This window comes from Thamnophis elegans, chromosome Z, assembly GCF_009769535.1.
Source record: "Thamnophis elegans isolate rThaEle1 chromosome Z, rThaEle1.pri, whole genome shotgun sequence".
Lineage (NCBI taxonomy): Eukaryota > Metazoa > Chordata > Lepidosauria > Squamata > Colubridae > Thamnophis > Thamnophis elegans.
In genome coordinates, this window is record NC_045558.1 from 1774848 (window position 1) to 1795055 (window position 20208).

The following is a 20208-nucleotide window of genomic DNA, read 5'->3' on the forward strand; positions in this document are numbered from 1 at the left end:
ATCTTGACATTTTATTCATATCTGTAAAATTTGAGTGCGTCATCCTTTCTGCTGGGGATAGCCAATTCGGGATTTTCACAGTGGTTTTTTTTTTTATTTTGAGCCAGTTTTGCAATAACACATTTCTAATTAGATTTTTTGAAAGTATTTGTGTGTTTATTTTTATCATCCCATAGGAATGTATGCCAACCTGCTTGTAGATCATAGCCTTCTAAAGTCAAGATTCTTTTATTCTTTAACTCTATCCAATCCTTCACCCATGTTGTTGTTACTGCTAATGCGTGTAACTCCCAGTTTGGTAGTACTAAGCCTCCTCTCTCCTTGCTATCTTGCAATGACTTTAGTTTAATCCTCGCTTTTCGCCCTTGTCAGATGAACCTAGTGGTTATTTTGTTTAACTCCTGAAAGAAAGTTTTACCTGGTGCAGCTTGCAACAAAAATAAAATTCTTGGTAAAATATTCATTTTAACTGTGGCTATATGTCCCATTAGAGATAGCTGAATATTTTTACAGCTTTCTAAATCTTTCTTTATTTGTGTCACTAATTTATTATAATTGTCGTCTTTAATTGTAGAACATTTTGCTGACACCCAGATCCCCAAGTATTTCACTTTCTTAGTTATTTGCATTTTAGTTACTGATTCCAATTCCTCTTCTTGCTTTTTTGTCATATTCTTAGTTATCATTTTTGTTTTGCTTTTATTAATTTTTAATCCTGCAACTGCCATATTCTTCTAATTTTTGAATTAATTTCCGACTGGATTCTAGTGGATCCTCTAAAACAAACACTAGGTCATCAGCATAGGCTTGGGTTTCATATTCTTCATTTTTAAGTCTTAAATCTTTTATTCCTTGGTCCTTCCTAATTTCATTTATTAATATTTCCAGAGTTAGTATAAACAGCAAAGGAGACAGGGGGCATCCCTGTGTAAATCCCTTTTTTATTTCTATCTTCTCTGTTAGTTCTCCATTCATCAGAACTTTGGCTGTTTGGGTGTTATAACGTTTTTCTATCATTTTTGTAAAATTTTCTCCAAATTTCATCCTATGTAGTTGTGTTGTTATAAATTTCCAAATTACGTTGTCGAATGCTTTTTGTGCGTCAAGGAAAACCAGTACCAATTGCTTTTCTGGATGCACCTCTTAATATTCTAATGTCTAGGATGTCTCTTGTATTATTTTTAATGTGTCTCTGGGGTAAAAAATCCATCTTGTTTCATTCTTCCTGCCATAATCGCTGCAAATATTTTATAATCGGAATTCAATAGTGAAATTGGTCTGTAGTTTTAGATTTCTGGTAGGTTGACTTCTTCTTTCGGGATTAACGATATTATTGCTTCCGTCCATGATTCAGGCATCTTGGCTTTTCCTAAGACTTTGTTAAACATTTCCACTCCTAGTTGTTGCAATATTATTTTATTATATTTATATAACTCCACTGGGATTCCGTCTGGTCCTGGAGTTTTATTACTTTTCTGGTTTTTCAGGATTAATTCCACTTCAGCTATCGTTATTGGCCTGTTTATTGCCTCCCTTTGCTCTTTTGAGATTGGAATGATCTTTTCTGGGTTTAAATATTGTTTTATCTTAGTTTCCTTCATACTATCTTGGCGTATAGATTTGCAAAATATTTTTGAATAATATGCTTCTTCCGATTTATGTTGAATATTTCCCTCATCATCTTTTAATTGGTATGTCATCCTTTTTTCTCTTTCATTTTTCATTCTGTATGCCAGCCATCATCCAGGTTTGTTGGCTTCTTCAAAGTAATTTTGTTTGGCCCTTTTAATTTTCTGTGCTAATTCTTTTTGAGTTATTAAGCTGATTTTATGTTTTATCATCTCTCTTTTTTCTTTTTTAATTTTATTCTTTGGGTCTTTCTGTAATTCAGCTTCGGCTTCCCTAAGTTCTTTTTGCATACGTTCTTGTTGCTCTTTATGTTTTCTGATTTTTCTCGCAATGTAGGCAGTCGTAAGGCCTCTTGTCTATGCTTTCGTGGTGTCCCAGAGATTTTGAATTGAGGTGTCTTCTTTTTTATTTATTCTAAAAAAATGGTTTTAATTCTTTCTCCAGCATTTGAGTGTATTCTATTTCGTTTACAATATTTGAGTTCATCATCCATCTTTTTCTTCTTTTTGGCCTTTCCATCTTAATTTTATTGGGTTATGATATGCCCACTAATTTGTTTCAATTTCTTCTACTTGATTATAATCCAGATGACATCAAGGCCATGTCAATTCTTAATAAGCACTGGTAGGGGTTTGAATAAAAGGTATATTGCTTTCTTGTTTTGTGCCTTTCTCTCCAAATATCATGTAGTTTATATTCCATTTCCATCTCAAAAAAGGATTTAGATAACATGTTTTTTTTTGTCTTATTATTTCTTTTACTTTCATAGTGCATCTTTTTGTCCACTGTTGTGTTATAATCCCCAACTAAGCAAATATTTTCATATTCTAATTCATTAATTTTGTTGTGTAATTTCCTATAGAATTCCTCTTGTTTCTGATTTGGTGCATATATCACTATTAATAATATTGGTTTTTCTGTTGTCGCTAATTCAATCAATCATTAGAATCCTGCCTTCTTCATCGGTGTAGACTGCTTTGGAGTTTATTTTTTCCTTTATATAGGTTTCTATCCCTCTTTTTATCTGCCAGTACTGTATATAGTTTCCCTAATTTTTTGTTTTCCAGTAAATTAATATGTTCCCTTTTAATGTGCACTTCCTGTATGCAGGTTATGTCTGCCTTCAGTTTCCAAAGTTTGTTACACATCTGCGCTCTTTTTGATTGGTGCGTTCAATCCATTCAAGTTTATCGAGATAATTGTTAATTCCTGGTTCATCTTTAGATGGGGTGTTTTATATTACTTCTGGTTTGTATCTGACTTTTCCCTCTCGCGCCTTCCCTTTCTGCTCTCTCTCTTTCTGGCTTCTGTTCTTCTTTCCTGTTTCTTTCCTTGTCTTCTGATGTTTCTTCCTCTTGACTTCTACTTTCTAGTTCCTCTTTACATCCTTGTTCTTCTTCCCTTGTGAAGTATTTTTCGTAAAATTCCTATGCTATATTTTCTATTTTATATCTTTTTCCTTGCCAAGAGACCAATATCCCTTCTGGTACCAACCATCTGTAAATTATTCTGTTTTTATTTAACTGGTTAATTAAAAATTGGTACTGTCAACATTGTTCCCAGACTCTCCGTGGTATCTGCTTAAGAGTAATAAACTGTTTTCCCTTGTACGTTATTGCAGCTTCTCTGTTTTTTTTGTACACTTCGTCTTTAATTGTTTTTTTGGCAAATCTTACATGCACTTCTCTCAGTAGCCTATGTCTTCTGGCATAATTGGTATGCACACGGTAAGCGTCATCTATGTCTCCTCTCAACTCTTGTTCCTTTCTCTGTAAAATTTCAGCGAAGATTTCGATCATTTTTCCTTTCAGGTCTTCCTCTTTTTCTTAAACTATGTTTTCGAATCTTAGACAAAATGAAGCTCTTTCGTTTTCAAGTTGGATTATTGATTCCTCTAACTCTTTTTTGTGCATATTTCAACTCCGTTTTTTCCATCTTCTGATCTGTTTGTTCTATTTTTGTTTCGAAGTTCTGGATTTTCTGTTCGTTGATTGTTAAGGCATTCTATCTCTTTTCGATTTCGTCATCCACTGTTTTTGATATTTCCTTTCAATTCTCCCATTTCATTTTTAATTTCTTCGTGGTTCCGCCTCGTCTCTTCGTGATTTGTGGCTATTGCTTCTTGGGTTTTCGTCATTGTCTCTTGTATCATCTGGAGCATCAATTGCGTACTCTGCATTGTTTGTGCTGATTCCATTGTCCCTGTCACCGCTCTGCCTTTCTCCAGCTCCCACTCTCGATTGATCTTTGGTTTGAGGGTGATGTTGTTGAAGTAGGGTTGGATGCTGGTTTTTTCCCCTGACTTCACAAAATTAGTATGAGTTGCCATCTTCATCCCTCTATTTATCCTCGCCCACAATTGCATACAGGTTCTACTTTACATCTACTTTATCACAAATATCAGTGGTTATATATCTCAATATTTAACAATAATTAACCTTTCTTATTATCCCGTTTCAATATCTAGACAATCCTATACATTATTCTACTCTATTTTTAATCCTTAACTATTATGCATCACAGAATTATATATCACACTGTTTATCTTACGCAAATTAATATCTCTCAGTTATTCAGTTATACAGATACTCAGTTCTAATAATTATTTTCTCGTTGTATTTCTTTAATCCAGATTATGTCACAGCTGATTCCTCTTGCGTCAGCCTTCGCAGCTCATATTTGTAGAGAATATCCCCCCCCCCGCAAAAAAAAGTGTGAGCTCTTCGTTACCTGGATTTATTGTTCACGGTTGAAACTCTGTTCAAAGTTTAGCTGTTCTTTGGATAGAAAAAAGAGCAGAAAGGAGAAGGAAAGAAAAAAAGAAACACCAATCAGCCCGACTGTCATACAGTCCTTGATGTGCTTTCCAGGTCTTCTCAACAGCCAAGATATCCCGCTCCCGTTGTCAATGCCGGCGTTTGGTTCTTTCTCCTCCCTCTCCTATCGGGTTTTCCCACTGCGGCCACTTCCGTTCTATTATTCACGCTGCCACTTTCAGATCTCCAGCTCCCCCTCTCCGCCAATTTCGCGTTGTCCTCCTTTTTTGGGGGGGGTTGTCAATGATAACAAATTCCTCGATTTCAACTGCTTTCTCTATTTGCTTCCCTCTTACGCGGGTCACCATCGCTCCAATCCTGTCCAAGTGGCAGGATAGATCCTCGTCCGTTTAGTGGGTTTCTCCTACCCACTGGGTGGGGTTTGCCTTGCAACCCCAGTTATCTTCAGAGTTTCCCCCCTGAATCTGCCGATCCCTTCAGGATTCGCAGCATTCAGAAATGAGCCCAAACGAAGAGGTTTGAGTTATAGGTTACGGGAGCTACCGTTCCTCAACCCTAGCACGCTGACGTCACCGCCGGAAGCCTTCGAGTCACTGCTATTGTTAACGTTACTCGCCATGGTCGTTAAGTGAATCCCTGTCATTGTTAGAAACACGGTACTTAAACGAGTCGCTGCAATTGTTACATTACTCAAATGGTCGTTAAGTAAACCTTGGCCGTTATTAAATTAGGAACACGGTTCTTAAGTGAATAGTTGCAATTGTTACATTAATTGTAGAGTTGTCAAGTGAATCCAACTCACCCCACCCCACCCCCCAAAGCGATGGTCGCAAAAGGAGATCACCTAACCCCGGGGCCGTCATAAAGATGAGCTGGTTGCCAAGCCTCTGAATTTTCATCCAGTGACCAAGGGGGTACTGCAATTATCACTAAGAGTGAAAATGGCCATAAGCCCCTTTTTTTCTGCTGCTATCGTAACTTTGAATGGTCGCTAAGTGAACTGTTATAAGTTGAGACCTATAAATGCAGGCCCAGTGCACAAAATCATATGAACCTGGGAGTTGGAACTTCAGAACTGCGCTATAAGTATTTTTGGGGGGGTGGGGGTGGGGTCCGTTGTAACTTTGAATGTTTGCAAAGGGAATAGTCATCAGTTGAGGACAACTGTATTGGCTGGGTCTGACACCTTGTAGTGAAAAGGAGGGAACATGACAAAAATCCATGGGCGCCCACAGTGTTACGGGGGGGGGGGAGGGGAATTGGAATTAAGAGCTAATTTAGGATTTGTCAAGCTGGACAACTTGAAGCTGTTTGGACTTCAACTCCCAGAATCCCCAAGACAGAATGCTTTAAGAGGGGAAGACATCGACTCCCAGAATCCCCCAGCAAGGATGCATTAAGAAGGATAAATTCAACTCCCAGAATCCTCCAGCCAGTATATCCTTGGTAACATGGAGATATGGATGCCCAGGAGAGTCAACAAACCTTAAGAACATGGTTCTAATCCTATCTGATCCACTGGATTGAAGCGATGATCTCCGATATTTGCAACAATAGGATTTCCCCTTATCTGCCGGGTAAGTTGGTTTCCCCTCCAGTAAACCCCATTTTCTCCCCCAAAAGACCAATCAGAAAGTGGGATTGTCCAGGCTAGAAAACCTCCCCAATTGGACAGAAAGGTAGATACCATTAATATTGCTATTTCAGAAATTGGCTGCCAAAATCCTGAGCCCTGTTTTGTTTGAACGTGTCCCAAAAATCTGTGCCTCCTGGATTCGAACCTGGTTCCTGCCCAACTCTGGTAAACTCCATCCCAGGTGCTTTGGGGGATCTTCCCTTCCCATCTAGGGGATCAACTAGGGTCCAACCCACCAAGATTGGGGAAGCCATGTCGGGAAGTGGAGCCCCCCCATTTTTACCATAGGAGGAGGAGAGTGTACAGGCCGTCCTCGAGTTACGACAGTAACGGAAACCAGCCCGTCATGGTTGTAACCCCTCACGTGGAAGGTCGTTAATGTGGCCGCGCCGATTTTAAGTTCTTTTTCGCGAGGAGATGGTTGAGGGAGCACGTTGGCTTCAAAACAATGGGTTTCCTAAGACAACCACTGCCGTCATTCAGAGAAAACATCATTAAACAAGGTCCCGGGACTATTGGAGGTTATCATAAACGCGGCTCAGGCGCTAAGGGCCCAAATGTGGTCATGAGATCATTGTGGGGGGGAGGGGAAACCGTGAATACAATTTGTAAGTAACCCCCCTAATAGGCCCATTTGAATTTCAAGCTGTCACTAAGTGAACAGTTGTAGCTTGAGGATGCATACGACCACCATTGAGTCCAAAAAATTTGAGCGGCTAAGCAAGACAGTTGCTCAATGGATTTCATCCCATTTTAACAACCTTTCTTGCCGGCATTGTTAAGTGAATCACTGCAGTTGTTAAGCTAGTAGCACGGTTGTTGAGTGAATCCAGCTTCCCCATTGACTTGTCCTGTCAGGAGGTTGCAAAATGGGATTGGCTGACCCTGGGACACGGTAACGATCATAAATAGGAGTCGGTTGCCACCTTTGATCACATGACTTTGGAGACGCTACAACAGTCATTAAGTGTCACTTTTTCCAGTGCTGTTACAACAGGTCACTAAATGAACACTTGTTAAGTTGAGGACTACCTATAAGCCCTTAACGGGGCCCTCCAACCTTCAAATGGTCACTAAATGAGCAATCGTTGAGGACTATTTGTATCGGATGGGGAGCTTCAGGATAGCTGGTCTGAGACCCAAAATCTCTCACACCTAAGAGCGGTCAAACGACCCAACCCCAAACCCACAGATGACAAAGACGTCAGGGAGAGACACACCGAACTGACATGTTTTGCCAAGGAAGGGATACAAAAACCAACAACCGCCCGCAAAATTGTAGCCACAGACCAAACACCGGACGTCACACAGAAGAAAAGCTGGTTTCTCACAATCACTTCGGCCGACAATTGAGTTCAACAACAGGGCAGTTCATAGCTAACTCAACCGATATTTACAGATACCTTGGGGAAAAAAAAAATAACCAACACCACCACAACGATGGAGGGCAGATCTCTGCAATCCCGGAGAGTGCGAGAACAGGCAACACAAAATTCTGCTGGGACATCACACTGTGAAACCACACAACGTAAGAGCTGGGCATCAAGAGCAGAACCGCCAGGATCACTGGCTGAAGTTGTTCTCGCTTGGACGCGCGCCCTCGGCAAAGGACCAAACACGGTTTTAAAAGTAAAACAGAGAAGAGGGACAGACACGTCAACTAAGAACAAGGACCTGGGAAATGGGTGTGGATGGGTGTTTCCAGTTTTACGGAGGTGTGGGAGGACTGGGACGCCCATCCTAGGCAGGGTCGAAGGACAACCAATTTGCTTTTCGCTATGGCCCAACGCCGTTTTGCCAACCTCTGCAGTGCACTGTGCAATCTGGAGTACATTGATACATGTGTAGAGGGTATATGTCGCAAGGCAGACTCGTATGGGCAAGTGTACGTGGCAAAGAAATGAGTGGAATTTGAGGGGGGGGCTGGAGAGCAACAGGGGGTATTTGCAAGCCCTGTCTTAACTCTCCCAGGCATGCAAGGAGGTGAAGGATGGGTGGGCTACAAGACCTTTGCAGCCCACTCAAGTGCAACTGGCGCATGACCCTTGCACAGGAGGAGCACACAGCTTATGTGTCGGCATCCAGCAGGTGTGCCCAGTGCAGGACAGAGGAGGTAATCAACGCTCCTGTGTCCCCAAGAGTACATACCCCACCACCGCCCCAATGGGGCACTCCCCAAAGGCTGGCACGTCCCTTTCAGCTGGGCATGAACAACGCTACGGCTGCTCGGTTTTCAGGCCCATCAGCCCCGCTTGCGTTCCCAACATCAGGTGGTGCACGGTGGGGTTGCGGGTGTGGATTTTCTGGTGGCAGTTCAGTGACTCCTTGTAGCGGAAATTCTTCCCGCAGGTGGCACACTGGTAGGGCGTCTCGCCGGTGTGGACACGCCAGTGTTTCAGCAGATGGTCCCGCCGGATGAAGCTTTTCCCGCATTCTGTGCACTGATATGGCCGCTCACCCGTGTGGATCCGTTGGTGACGCACGGCTTTGGAGAGGTCCCGGAAGTCCTTGCCACAGTAGGTGCAGGTCAGCGGCCCGTCTCCCTTCCCTGCGTGCAGTTTCTGGTGAAGGAGCAGGCTGACCTCCAGCTTGAAGCTCTCCTTGCACTGGGTGCACGTGTATGGACGCTCCACCATGTGGTTCCCGGGCCGTTTCACTGCACTGGGTTTCGCGGTTGGGCTCCTCTGTGGCTCAGGGCGCTTGTGCACCTTGGGACGAGCAGGAGTTGAGGCCCTCTGGATAGAGAAGGGGGTGAGCTTAATCTCTGGGTTTCCTTTAAGCTCTGGCACAAGGTACGCCCCGCTTCCGCCATGGGTCTTCTGGTGGCTGGTGAAGAGCTGCCTGTCCACAAATCCTTCTCCACACTCACAGCAGATAAAGGGGCCGGTGTGAGCTTCGGCTGATGTGACCGAATCCTCTTTCTGTGTCTCAGGCAGCCCTTGCACGGACCACCGGAGGGGCTTTTTGGGTGGGGTGATGGAGACAGTCTGACTCTCGCACAGAAGCTCCTCTCCGGGACCCTGGAAAACTTCCGTCCACTTGTGGGGGAAGAGGTTGTCCACATCCTCCTCCAGCAGCTGGGGAGCACCTGGCAAAAGAAAGGACACAGGGTCAGAGGAGGGACGCCCCCAGCAGGCCTGTCTATAGAGGTAAGGTCTCCTCCCCGCTTCTTCTTAACGCCACCTGCTGCCGTCTCCTACTCTGATCCTTGTCATACGAGCAGAGAGATCGGACAGGGTGGAGTTTCCCAATCTTTCCAGCCTTGAGGAACGGCAAAAGGGGGTGGGGGGGTGGGGAGAAGAGATGCTTCTGCACAACTAGCTGACAAGCAGTTGAACACATGTACATCTCCATTTGCATGCACGTTGTATACACACACTTGCCGCATATGCAAATGGAGCTCATGTGCACGTGTTCTCCTGCTTGTCACGGAGGTGGGGGTGCAACTGTGTGCGCCTATCGCTTTTGCAGCCTGGTTTGCAAACACCTCACCATGGCTCGGAGGTTGGGGACCCCTGGGAGGGCTTCCTTCTTGACCCCTTGGTGTGCCCTTCCCCCTCACATTTTCCCAGCTGGGACAAGTCACATCGAACAAGACACAGAAAAAGGCCATCTTGCCCAGCGAACGAGAGTGCTGGGCAAGGACCGCCGTACTACCCATTCCAAATCCCTCCTCTCACTAAACTCGTTGTCACAACAGCCACCTCACACCTGCGTTTCGCATTCGGTCAATGCCAGTCTGTCATAGACACTGGGGGTGGCGGGGGAGGTTGACAGAGAGGGGGAAGCTTGAGGGAAGTGAAACGCATGCCTCTCAAGAGACCCTACACACTTATTTTGGACGATGGGGGAACCAGCTATGGGAAGTATCTCGGAGGGAAATATTGGCGTGCGAACCTCAGATCCGGCTCTTGCTTTACTGTATTTCACTTGACCTTTCTCAAGAAATGGATTCAAGGATCGCTCTTGCTTAAAGGTTCAAGTTGAGGCAGGACTGGCACTCATGGGTATCTAGAGCCGCCTGGCACCTCTCGGACTAACCCCCTTGAGTGGCCCCACTTTCTCCTGCCTAGGACCCTGTAGCTTCACAAGCAAACTACCCCATTGGACAATTGAACAATACGGCGTTCCTCATTCATTCCCGAAGACAGCCGAACACCACCCTTCCCTGGGAATATTCCCAGGTGGTTTTCCAAATGTCTAACTGGTCACCTGCTCCTCCCTCCTTCCCCAGTGTTCCTCTTACCTATGGTGCACTCCCCAGGGATTTCTCTGTCCTCTAAGGCGCCCATGCTTTTGACGAGAGACAGATCTTCTTCCTCAATCCAGGAACTTCCATGGAGAGCCGAAATTGGTGATCCTGTTCAAGGGAGAGGAGGATCATCAACCCCAGATCCCCATATTCCAAAAAGGAGGCACACTTCTTGCCACTTCCCCTCTCCGTGTTCCATTAGCTAAATCAGTGTTTTTGAAACTCAAGAGAATGCAAAGTGGGTGGACAACTCCCAGAATCCCCCAGTCAGTATGCTTGAAGAGGGGTGGACTTCAACTCCCAGAATTCTCTAGACAGCATATTTTAATACAGATGGGCTAACTCCCAGAATTCCTCAGCCAGCATGCTTTAAGAGTGGTGGACTTCAACTCCCAGAATTCTTCAAACACCGTCCACTGGGGAATTCTGGGAGTCAAAGTCCACCGGAGTTTAGAATGAACTTCAAAATTCATCACACAAAATGAGCAATTTTTTTAAGCTACTGGAAAGTTTTTAGAATACAAGAATAGATTAGCAGAGTTGGAAGGGACCTTAGAGGTCTTCTAGTCCAACCCCCTGCCTAGGCAGGAAACCTTGTACCATTCCAGACAAATGGCTATCCAACATCTTAAAGACTTCCAGTGTTGGGGGCATTCACAACTTCTAGAGGCAACTTCTGTTCCACTGATTAATTATTCTCACTGTCAGGAAATTTCTCCTCAGTTCTAAGTTGCTCCTCTCCTTGATTAGTTTCCACCCATTGCTTCTTGTTCTACCCTCAGGTGCCTTGGAGAATAGCTTAACTCCCTCTTCTTTGTGGCAACCCCTGAGATATTGGAAGACTGCTATCATGTCTCCCCTGGTCCTTCTTTTTATTAAACTAGACATACCCAGTTCCTGCAACCGTTCTTCGTATGTTTTAGCCTCCAATCCCCTAATCCTCTTGGTTGCTTTTCTCTTTCTAGAGTCTCCACATCTTTTCTATATCGTGGTGACCAAAACTGAATGCAGTATTCCAAGTGTGGCCTTACCAAGGCCTTATAAAGTGGCATTAACACTTCACGTGATCTTGATTCTATCCCTCTGTTGATGCGGCCTAGAACTGTGTTGGCTTTTTTGGAAGCTGCTGCACACGGCTGGCTCCTATTTAAATGGTTGTCCACTGGGACTCCAAGATCCCTCTCACGGTTACTACTATTGAGGAAGGTCCCACCTATGCTGTACCTGTGCATTTCATTTTTCTTGCCTAAATGTAGAACCTTACTCTTTTCACCATTGAATTTCATTTTATTAGATAGCGCCCAATGTTCAAGTTTGTCAAGATCCTTCTGTATCTTAAGCTTGTCTTCTGGAGTGTTGGCTATTCCTGCCAGCTTGGTGTCATCTGAAAATTTGATGAGTTCCCCATTTATCCCCTCATCCAGATCATTGATGAAGATGTTGAAGAGTCCTGGGCCCAAAACAGAGCCTTGGGGTCCCCCACTGCATACCTCCCTCCATGAAGATGCAGTTCCATTGAGGGCTACACGTTGAGTGCGGTTGGTCAGCCAGTTACGAATCCATCTGGTGGTGATGCTGTCCAACCCACATTCTTCTACTTTATCTAGTAGTAGGTCATGGTCTACCTTATCAAATGCCTTACTGAAGTCCAAGTAAACTATATCGACGGCATTCCTCTGGTCCACTAATTTTGTCACTTTGTCGAAGAACGCAATAAGATTAGTCTGGCATGATCTGTTTTTGACAAACCCATGTTGGCTTTTGGCTATTACTTTGTTTACTTCTGGGTGTTGGCTAATTCGTTGCTTGATTATCTTTTCCAGGATCTTCCCTGGTATTGAGGTCAGGTTGATAGGTCTATAATTTCCTGGATCTATTTTTTTTTACCTTTTTTGAAGATGGGAACTACATCAGCTCTTTTCCAGTCCTCTGGCAGTTCCCCGGTGCTCCAGGATCTCTGAAAGATATAGTTCAGTGGTTCTGAGATCTCGTCTGCCAGTTCCTTCAGAACCCTGGGGTGTAATCCGTCCGGTCCTGGTGATTTGAACTCTTCTAGGGTAGACAGGTGCTCACATACCATTTTCTTCCATATTTCAACTTGTGTTCCTAATCTGATTTTTGTGGTGCTGTTTTTGGTAGGTTGGGCTGTTTTTTCCCTTTGTGTAAAGACAGATGCAAAAAATGAATTAGTTCTGCTTTCTCCCTGTTGCTTGTCACCTTCTTGCCATTTTCTCCCAGAAATGGACCAACTGTTTCCTTAACTTTTTTCTTGCTTTTAACGTGTTGGAAGAAGCTTTCTTGGTTATTTTTTACTTTTGTGGCAAGCCTTTCTTCATTGTGAGCCTTAGCTTTCCTCACTTCATCTTTACAGGCTCGGGCTATTTGCTGATATTCTGCCTTAGTTATGTGCCCCCCTTTCCACTTTTTATACTTATCCTTTTCGTCTTTCAATTTGTCAGAGAGTTCTTTATGCAGCCATGCTGGTTCTTTTGGGAGCTGTTATTTTCTTCTTCATTGGTATTGTGCTAGACTGGGCTTTATAATCTCGTTTTTCAAAATTTCCCAAGCTTCTTGTTTTCCCATTGAGGATTCTCATCCATGGAATCCTTCCCAAACTCTCTCTAAGTTTATTGAAATTAGCTCTCTTAAAGTCCAATACTCTAGTTTCTTATTCTACTACTTGTGTTTGCATAATGTTGAATTCCAGTATTGCATGGTCACTTGCCCCCAGGATTCCTATGGCTTCAACACCTTCTATCATTTCCTTTCTGTTAGTGAGAATTAAATCCAATATGACCGATCCCCTTGTTCCTTTCTCTACTTTTTGGGAAACAAAGTTGCCTGCTAGGTTTGTTAGGAACCTGTTGGATCTTCCACTTGGTGCAGAGTTTGTTTCCCAGTTGATGTCAAGGTAGTTAAAATCCCCCACTACTATTGTGGTGTGCTTCCTACATACCTTAGTTAGCTGACTAGCAAAAAGTTCATCTACTTCCTCTGCTTGGTTGGGTGGCCTGTAGTATAGACCTGTAACAATGTCATCCCCCCCCCCAACCTTTAATATTGACCCAAATGCATTCAAGATAGTTCTCATCATTGTTGTGCTCTATTTCTATAGAGAGGTAATTATTTCTTATATATAGTACAACTCCACCTCCTCTTTTATTTGGTCTATTTCTTTAAATAATTTAAATCCTTCTAGCTGTATGTTCCATTTGTGGGTTTCATCCCACCAAGTTTCTGTAATGGCAACAAGATCGTATCTGCCCTCATTTACTTGAATTTCTAATTCGCCCTGTTTATTCCTCATACTCTGTGCATTGGTGTATAGACATTTGAGTCCATTTTGATTGATCCCATGTTTACTGTCTACATAACCTGTGTTACTCCTGACTGCCCCTATTTTCTTGCCACTTGTATGATTCATGCACATGGTATGGCTCTCACTATGAAATGCTTGGTTTTGCTTGACAGTGGGAGTGATAATCTTACCCGCACAAACATCTGTGTTACATGCACTTATAACCCTATGAATTTTAGATTGCTGGGGACAGAAATGTTCTGTATCAATTAATTATCTGCCCCCGCTGTTCAGTTTAAATGTTTATCCAGAAAATCTGTGAATTTAATGCCAAGTAACTCAGTCCCTTTCTTGGATGGGTGCAAACCATCTCTTTTGTACAGTTTTTCATTGGACCAGCTGCAGACATCATGACTAATGAAACTAAAGCCTTCCCTTTTACACCACTCCTTTAGCCACACATTAAACTCTGCCACACACTGGCCCTTCCCTTTTTGGTCCTTATATACTGGTAAAACCTCTGAGAAGATAAACCTACAACCTATTCTACTAAGTTCATACTACAAGCTCTGGAAATCATTCTTCACAGAAAGTACATTTTTGGGGACAGATCATTTGTGCCAAGATGTATAATAGCATCAACATCACACAGTCCTTACTTGCATTCTTGACTATCTTAAGAATACGCCTCTTGTCTCTGCTGGCAGTAGCACCTGTAGACACCTGACCTCTTTTAAAACCTCCACATCCTTTCCTAAATTTACATCCCTTATGATTGAATCACCAACCAGAAGGTGACTTCTCTTTTTACATACCTTGCTCTTCTTGTGCGACTGATGTGTGATACCTGGTTCCCCATTTCGCCTTTCCGAAGAAAGTTCTTCAGTTTGGACCACGATCCCCTGCTTATTTGAGTCATCATTATCACAACTACCTTGACCTGTCACTTTAATGTCCCCGTTAAGGTCAGCAAGGGCGCTATATTTGTTATGCGGGGACGCAGCAAAAACTTTGTGTTTTGATAAGCACTTCCCAAAACAGGAAGGAGGAAGACCGAGAGGAAGTGGCTCCACCCACCTGGCTGGTCCCCCAATCCGGACTCTTCACGGGGGTACTCTTCCTTGCTCTTGGTCTGCTCCAAAGCCTCTCCTTGCTCAATCCGGGCGAGGAGTTCTGGTTTGGAGACGGCCATGTCTGCGGAGTAAATGACAGCATCATAGGTAGTCCTGGACTTAACAATGGTTCTTTTAGTGACCATTCATAGTGGCCATTCATATGACCAGGTTTCCGAAAGATGCCCCAATTGATTCATGAGCCTCGAGCCAAGTTTCAAAAGAAAACCAGTCATTATTAGGAGCACCATTTCGACAATACCCCGTTGCAGTCAGATCTAAGCCTCATTTGAATTATGGCTGAACTTCACCCCTGCTCCTTCCCTCCCCTCAGTCTGTGTCATGAATCACATTCACCACCGAGGTTCATGCCTCACAAGCCTGCTGTAGTAATCTGAGATCCGGACTCTAGCCGAAGGTATGCGTGGAACGCGCTCTCCCCCCACCCCCTTTCCTCACCAGGGCAACTTTATGAGTTGACACAGTGACATCACTAAAGAAAGTGACACGACCTTTTTTCGCACTTACGACCCTTGTAGCATCCCTGTGAGCAAAAATTGAATGCTTGGCAAACTGGCGCGTATTTATTACGGTGGCCGTGTTCCTTGGTCACGTGATCTCCTTTGGCGACCTTCTGACAAGCATAATCAACAAGGAAGTCAGACTCACTTAATGACGCTGTTACTAACTTAACAAGTGCAATTTAACAATTCCCTTAAACACCGTTTTAAGGGAGGTTGTAAAACTGGGGACAAAATTCACTGAATAAACCGTCTCATTTAGGAAAGAAAATGTTGGGCAAAAATTGTGATTGTATGTTGAGGACTAACTATCTACGGGACAACTCGCTTTGGGTTCAGAAGATATCAGAATTGGGAATGGAGGTCTATAGCACTCCAAGATGGACCCTTCCTTCCCTGGACACAGCCCGGACACCCATGACTCCTTTCTGGGTGAAGATGCACAACCATCTCATTCTCCTGATGGGAGAGCCCAGCCGGAACGCCACTACGGATCCGTCCTCCGATCTCCACGCAGCTGCCTGGCAAGTTTGTCTACCGAAAGTCACGCGAGCTGATCCCTGAGGGGCCCAGCCCGGACGCCAGCCGCTCTTACCGACGGAGACCACCGCCTGGTAGTTTTGCATCATGATGTGGCGGTACAGGTCCTTCTGGCTTTCGTTGAGGCCCCTCCACTCCTGCTCCGAGAAACTGCAGGAGGCGTCATCAAACAGCAGCGGGACCTGCAGCAGGGCAAGAACGCGGGGTCATCAGCAACGTTGATCAGAGTTCAGCAACGTTTGCGGCTTTGCAACGGGGAGGAGAGAGAGGAGGCGGTCCTACACGAACGGCTGACAAATATACACATAGCTCATTTGAACAAGCAGGGTGCACACGCGCCAGCCGCTCACTTAAATGGGATGCGATGTGGCCGCTAGGCATTTCCGCAGCTGGGTTTGCAGCCCACAGGTTGTGGAGCCCTGATTTGGGGGAGGAGACAGCAGATAAACTTGTTGTAATATAGTTCCTTATGTAGGTGTGGGTCACCCATGGCCCAGTTCATACCAGGGCACGCGGAGCCACGCTGAACCACACAGGAGAAAACAAACTCCTAAAACGCCATAACATCCTGATAGTGAATAACATAACATCCTGAGATGTGCCCTACCAATGACGCCCAGGATTTGACCATATATAGACTGAGCAGTAGATTAGAAATTGTACTTTTACAGGCTGTTTTTAACCACATGCTATTGCTCCTCCTGCCTTTGTCCTATCTCAATAAAAGGGGCTCTCAGACCCCCAATCTGGGTCGCTCCATCCCGAGAAGGATCGTGTCCTGTCTTTTCTCCACATTGGCCTCATGGACGAACCACGGGAACGTTACAGAAACTCATCAATTTGCATATGACACCAAGCGGGCAGGGAATCTGGGGGATTCTGGGAGTGGAAGTCCACTCCTCTTAAACTTGCCACACAAACTCTATAAAATATCCATCTTGGCTTCATTCACACAACGTCCTAAATTCCTGTCCTGAGTGTCACCCTGGCAGGGTGGCAGTGGCTGATGCCAGCAACTCCCACCATTCCCTGACCAATCGTCAGGCTCCCTAAGGACTCAATCCATGCCATCCCTCACCTTAGGGGCCTCCCCCTTGGCACCCGGCGGGAAGCGTAGGATCCAGAAGTTGCGGTTCTTCAGGAGGTTCTCCATGTTCTCCAGGCGCCGCTGGAGCTGCCCGTACTCCTGTATCAGGGTGCCCAACGCAGCCCACTTGCTCTCCAGCTGGTTGCCGAACTCCACCGCCGTCTTCTCGCAGCCGTCCAGCTTGGTCTCCGTCATGCCCATCCGGCCTTCCAGGCTCATGAGCTGGGCGGCGTAGGAGTCCACTTTGCTCTCCACCGCTTGGATTTCCGCCACCACCGTCAGGGAGAGCTCGGCCCGTCTCGGGGAGGATGTCCGCCGGGGAGCTTTGCTCAGGGAGGGCCGAGGGGCTGCACCGTTGCCGGGTGCTGGGAGTTCATGTCCACTGAAGGCCCTGTTGGCAAACCGGGGGGGGGGGGGAATCACAAACCCCAGCCAGTCTTCGATTTACCGACCTGTTTGTTTAGTGCCATCCGAAGTTTATTTTAACCCCTTTATTCTATTTTGATCCCACTTGTGTTCATTGGGAAGTCATTCCAGGCAGTGAAGATCCCCAATATCCTTCCTCTGCTAATTTTCCCTGTAACAACAACCCTATGAGGCGGGTTAGGTGGGACTAGAACTCACCATCTCCTATTGATTGGCCCAAAGCCACTCAGCTGCCTTTCAAGCCTAAGGCGGCACTAGAACTCCCCGTCTCCCTGCTTCTAGCCCCTCCACCAAACAGCCTCTCAACTGCAAGGGATGCAAAAGCCAGACTTTTCCAGCAAAAGTAGTAACTTGAAACACCCGGGTTCGAATTCCTCTTCTTCCCTCCCCCAGAAGATGAGGGGCAATCTTCTTGGGGCGCCCCTGGAGGCCATATCTTGTCAAGTCCAGCCACCAAACCCAGATCCCAAGTTGGAGGAAGGCAGACTTTGCAGGACTCCTCCATCACCATACCTGGGCAGGTGGAAAGGCACCACAAGGAGATCGCTTCCCATAAGCTAAGCAATGCCGGGGAGCAATCAAAGCTTGGGAGCAGTCCAGATCCCACCAGGCCAGCCCCCAAACCCAAGATCCAAACCTTGAGGTGGGCAGACGCAACAGAATCCCCCCCACCATCACCACTAATGAACAGGAGGAAAAGGCACCACAAGGCGATGCCTTCCCAGCAGGTGAGCCTCCATCCAAACTCGGGCGGGGTCCAGACCCACCCCCTAACCAGGATCCAAACTTTGGGGTGGGTAGATCTTGCAGGACATTCCCCCCCCCCAACTAATCACCACCATTGTGTAGGTAGAAAGGGTACCACGAGGTGAGCCTCACACAGCAAGGGGGCAATCCAAGCTCGGGAGGCGTGGACACTCCCCCAGACATGCAACCTGGAGGTGGGCAGATCTCGGAGGAGCCCCCCCCTCCCATCTCCACCACCCCTGCGCAGGTGGAAGGGGCACCACGAGGAGATCCTGGTCAGGTGGAAAGGGCACCACGAGGAGATCCCCTCCCAGCAAATCAGCCTGCATCCAAGCTCGGGAGGGGTCCAGACCGCCCCACCCTCAAAAAAACCCACCTAGGATCGGGGGGGTCATCTCCCCTCCCGTCCCCTCCCCGGACTTTGGGAGTGGGGGGGGGGGTTAGGTCTACTCCCCCTCCGCAAAGGGAGGTCATGCTCCCCCCCTCCAGCCCCGCCCGGACTGCGGCAGCCCCCCCACTCCGCCTGCCCCGCTGACCTGGGCGGGGCTCCACTCGGCCATGGCCCGGCGGCAAGCGGTCGGCAAGCGAAGCGAGGGGGGGGACGGCGGGGCGAGGCGTGGAAAGGAGCGGTCGGGGCTGCGGGTCGGCTGGGCGATCGGGGCGCCGGTCCGGTCCAGGAAGACGCGGGCGCCGCAGGAGCAGCGCCGCCGCTTTCCCTGCAGCGGCACCCGGCGGCCGGAGGTCGGCACTGCAGCCTCGGCCAAGCGCGCGCTGGCTCCGGCGGGAGGGAGGGGGAGAGGACCGGGGGGGGGGGGGTTGCGACTCCCCACTTCTCATTTTTGCTTCTCCACTTTGGGGTTCCCAGTTTTGGCTCCCCCCGCCTTTAGGGGATCCCGTTACTGAGTCTATACTTTGTGGAGTCCCCATTTCTGGCCCTTCACTTTTTTTGGGGGTCCCCGTTTGGGGGGTCTTCACTTTTGGTGCGCCCACCTTTAGGGCACCCACGTTTAGGAGGAAAGAGAGGGGAGGGGAGGAGAGAGGAGGAAGGGAGGGGACAGGAAGGGAGGGGGCCTTTCTCCCTCCCCTCTCCCTCCTTCCCCCCCCTCCCCTCCCGGCTCCAGCTCTATTTGAATCCCAGCCCCCACCCCTCTCCCCCCGCCCCCTCCGCGGGAGAACCGTTCCGTTGCGTCGGTTGCAGCTGCGGGAGACAGAACGGCGCCCCCTAACGGCCAAACCAGCAGCTCTACGCGTGTGGATTTGGGGGCTGAATTTCGGAGACCACCCAGGTTTGGAAAAGGGGGAGCGGAGCAAAGGCGGCGGGGTTGGGGGAGGGAGGCAGCCTCTGCCACTGGGGTCCCGAAAGGGGCTGGTTTTGACTCCCCGAGGAGTTGGGGACAGGGCATATATGACTCCCCCTCCCCCAAATTCAAAAGGTGAGTATGAGGAGGGGGGTCTTCCGGTCCCGCCAAAGCTTTTCCTCCACCCCAGAGAGACCCCCCCCACTCCCTTCCCCCATTTCCCCGAGCTTGGAAATTTTATGCGGGTGGGCTTCAACTTAAAGCGTGTCGATGTGGCAGTTCGGGGAGCCCACCCCTCTTAAAGCACGTTCAGAATGGGGATTCTGGGAGTGGAGCCCACCCCCTCTTAACCTTAAACCCTTTTCTTTCTTCCCACCCTTAGAGCGTCAGCTTCCAAACAGTCGCCCAAGCCCACCCACCCCCCATTTCCAGAAAAAAAAAACAGCCAGGAGAGGCTCTTCCTCCCTCCCCCCCCCTTTCCCCCCCCCTCACCCAGCCCAGAAGGCACTGCCGGTTCCTGAATGAACCATTGTTTGCCCGCCCCGCCTCTCGGCGGGCACCCCATCCAATCCTGGGCAGGGAGAGATGCTCAAGAGGCAGGCAGGACCAATCGGTGGCGGGAATGTAGCCTGGCGGAGGCTGGGCAGGGCGAGGGGAGGGGTCCTGGGGGGCAGGCCGGGGGGAGGGGGCCGAGCCTCCCCATGGCCTGTTCTGCCCGTTTCTTCCGGTGACCGAGCCAGGCCAGAGGGCTGCTCTTTGGGGCTTCCAGCATCCTTTCTCCACCTTCATTCCATCCTCCATCCTCGGAAAGGGACCGGTCCGTTACCCTGAGCAACCAGCTGGAGAGGTGGAGGGGGAACCAGCCAAGCGAGAGACCACCAAACC

At 47.2% G+C, this 20208-nt stretch overlaps 1 protein-coding gene across 1 annotated transcript in view; it reads right to left on the reverse strand.

Annotated features, from left to right (window-relative positions):
• The window catches only part of LOC116520568, a 29308-nt gene extending 10660 nt beyond the window's left edge, over positions 1-18648 (reverse strand). The window contains exons 1-7 of the mRNA XM_032234817.1: positions 18402-18648; positions 16844-17243; positions 15821-15947; positions 14670-14786; positions 10289-10402; positions 8260-9130; positions 7476-7553 (exon numbers count right to left, since the gene is read on the reverse strand). Coding sequence (XP_032090708.1) covers positions 7476-7553; positions 8260-9130; positions 10289-10402; positions 14670-14786; positions 15821-15947; positions 16844-17243; positions 18402-18499 — 1805 coding nt within the window. The 5' untranslated portion in view covers positions 18500-18648. The remainder of the gene's footprint in view (positions 1-7475; positions 7554-8259; positions 9131-10288; positions 10403-14669; positions 14787-15820; positions 15948-16843; positions 17244-18401) is intronic.
• Positions 18649-20208: the final 1560 nt, after the last annotated feature.